The sequence below is a fragment of the Hipposideros armiger genome, unplaced genomic scaffold, assembly GCF_001890085.2.
Source record: "Hipposideros armiger isolate ML-2016 unplaced genomic scaffold, ASM189008v1 scaffold_74, whole genome shotgun sequence".
NCBI lineage: Eukaryota > Metazoa > Chordata > Mammalia > Chiroptera > Hipposideridae > Hipposideros > Hipposideros armiger.
The window spans coordinates 4,532,493-4,534,237 of NW_017731424.1; the positions used below are offsets into that span (position 1 = coordinate 4,532,493).

A 1,745-nucleotide genomic window follows, 5' to 3' on the forward strand; every position below is an offset into this window, starting at 1 on the left:
ATAATACCAACATGGGCCAGTGAAGCAACGTCCTCCACAACTAGACTGAAGAACAAAAGGACAGCAACTTGTCTGTTCCCCTTCCCCTGATTCCCCAGCGCTGTTCCCCTCCCTCAATTCCCCAATAAAATCTTAAATAAATAAATAAATAAATAAACAACTCAGGAGAAATCTGGGTAAAGAAAACACATATAGCTCACAAAACAAATACATGTGGGCAATGAACATATAAAACTAGTTCATCTCAATAATAAAAAACATTCAAATTTAAACAAGGTAGAATTATTCACTAATTAGGTAGTCAGAGAATGTTGTATTAATCAGGGTCTAGTCAGAAAAACACCAGAGAATTTGTTACAGGGAATTGGTTACTGATACCTTGGAAGGCTGAAAAAACACAAAGGGAATGCTGAAGAAACCCACAAATTAGAAAATGAATGAAGCAGCTGCCACCCGGAGGGCTGGAGAGACTAAAGGCAGAGGAGGTATTATGAGAACCTTTGGAGAAGGGGCTGCAGTGGAGCTCGTGACTGATGTGTGATGGGGCTGCAAGGCCGTGGAGGGGGCAGAAGGAGCTGGTCGAGTGTGCCGCAGCCACTGCTGGAGGGAGGTCCGCGAGAGCAGGAATGTGCAGCCTCTCCTCGCCTCTGCCCACCTTCAGTATCCCATCAGTACTTCCCATTAGCAGAAATGACCCGAGCTAGCAACCAAGTCTAGGAAATAATTGTTTGCAGACTCCCAGCCCCAATGTCACAAAGCGTTGGGAAGCTGAAAACCTGTACATAAGTGGCACAGGTGCGACTAGCCAGTGCTGGTGAGAAGTGTTAGATGAAAGAGGTCTGTGCATACACTAGTGGTAGGAATATAAAGGGATTCAACCTTTTGGGAAGATAGTTTGCCAATATCTATACAAATTCTGAATGTGGATTCCCTTTGATCTGCCAAGTCTAGGTTAAGAAATTTATCCTATAGAAATGCTAGCCCAAGTACGGAGAAATGTAGGTATATGATGTTTCATTGAGATATTTGTTATAATTCCAAAAATTGGAAATAGCTTAAATGTCTATCATTAGGGAATTAGCCAAATACATTGTGGTATTTTCGTTTCATGAAAAACATGGTCATTAAAAATAAGAGTTTTGCCTGTGTTATTGAGTGATAACAGCAGAAACAGCAGTATTATATATGGTCTAACATTTTGTCACAGTATTGAACCTAGCATAGTTTTTCAGCTGCTACAAACAAACTTAGAGGTAACAAGCACAAAATTTCGTGTGTTGTAGTTTATTTTTTCTCTCAACAGTTATGAATGCAGGGATGAGGAAGTATTTCCTACAAGCTAATGATCAGCAGGACCTAGTAGAATGGGTGAATGTGTTGAACAAAGCTATAAAAATTACAGTAAGTATTTGTTTGTTTATTTTTAAAGTTTTAATGTCTGGAATTAAAATCTTTACATTTTGAAAATACACCTACTGAATAATAACTGAATTACCAATAGATTGCATGCTCAAAGTTTATTTAAAAGACAGGTGTTTGTAACGTGAATACATTTTCTTGTGCATGGTGAGTATAGGCCCTCAAAATCAGCCCATAAATGCCTTTGTAACCCATTATATGCCTGATAAGGGTATAAACTACTCTAGATTTTAACCCTGCTTACAATCATGTTTCTAGGGGAAAGTGCACGGTAGAATTCTACCTTGAGGATGTGTGTGTGTGTGTGTGTGTGTGTGTGTGTGTGT

The 1,745-nt window shown here is 39.3% G+C and overlaps 1 protein-coding gene across 5 annotated transcripts in view; it reads left to right on the forward strand.

The window, feature by feature from the left end:
• PLEKHA1 (pleckstrin homology domain containing A1) overlaps positions 1 to 1,745 on the forward strand; it is a 57,619-nt gene that overhangs the window by 30,126 nt on the left and 25,748 nt on the right. For all 5 annotated transcript variants that reach the window (XM_019642973.1, XM_019642971.1, XM_019642972.1 and 2 more), the window contains exon 5: positions 1,304 to 1,401. In XM_019642973.1, the coding sequence (XP_019498518.1) occupies positions 1,304 to 1,401 (98 nt within the window). The remainder of the gene's footprint in view (positions 1 to 1,303; positions 1,402 to 1,745) is intronic.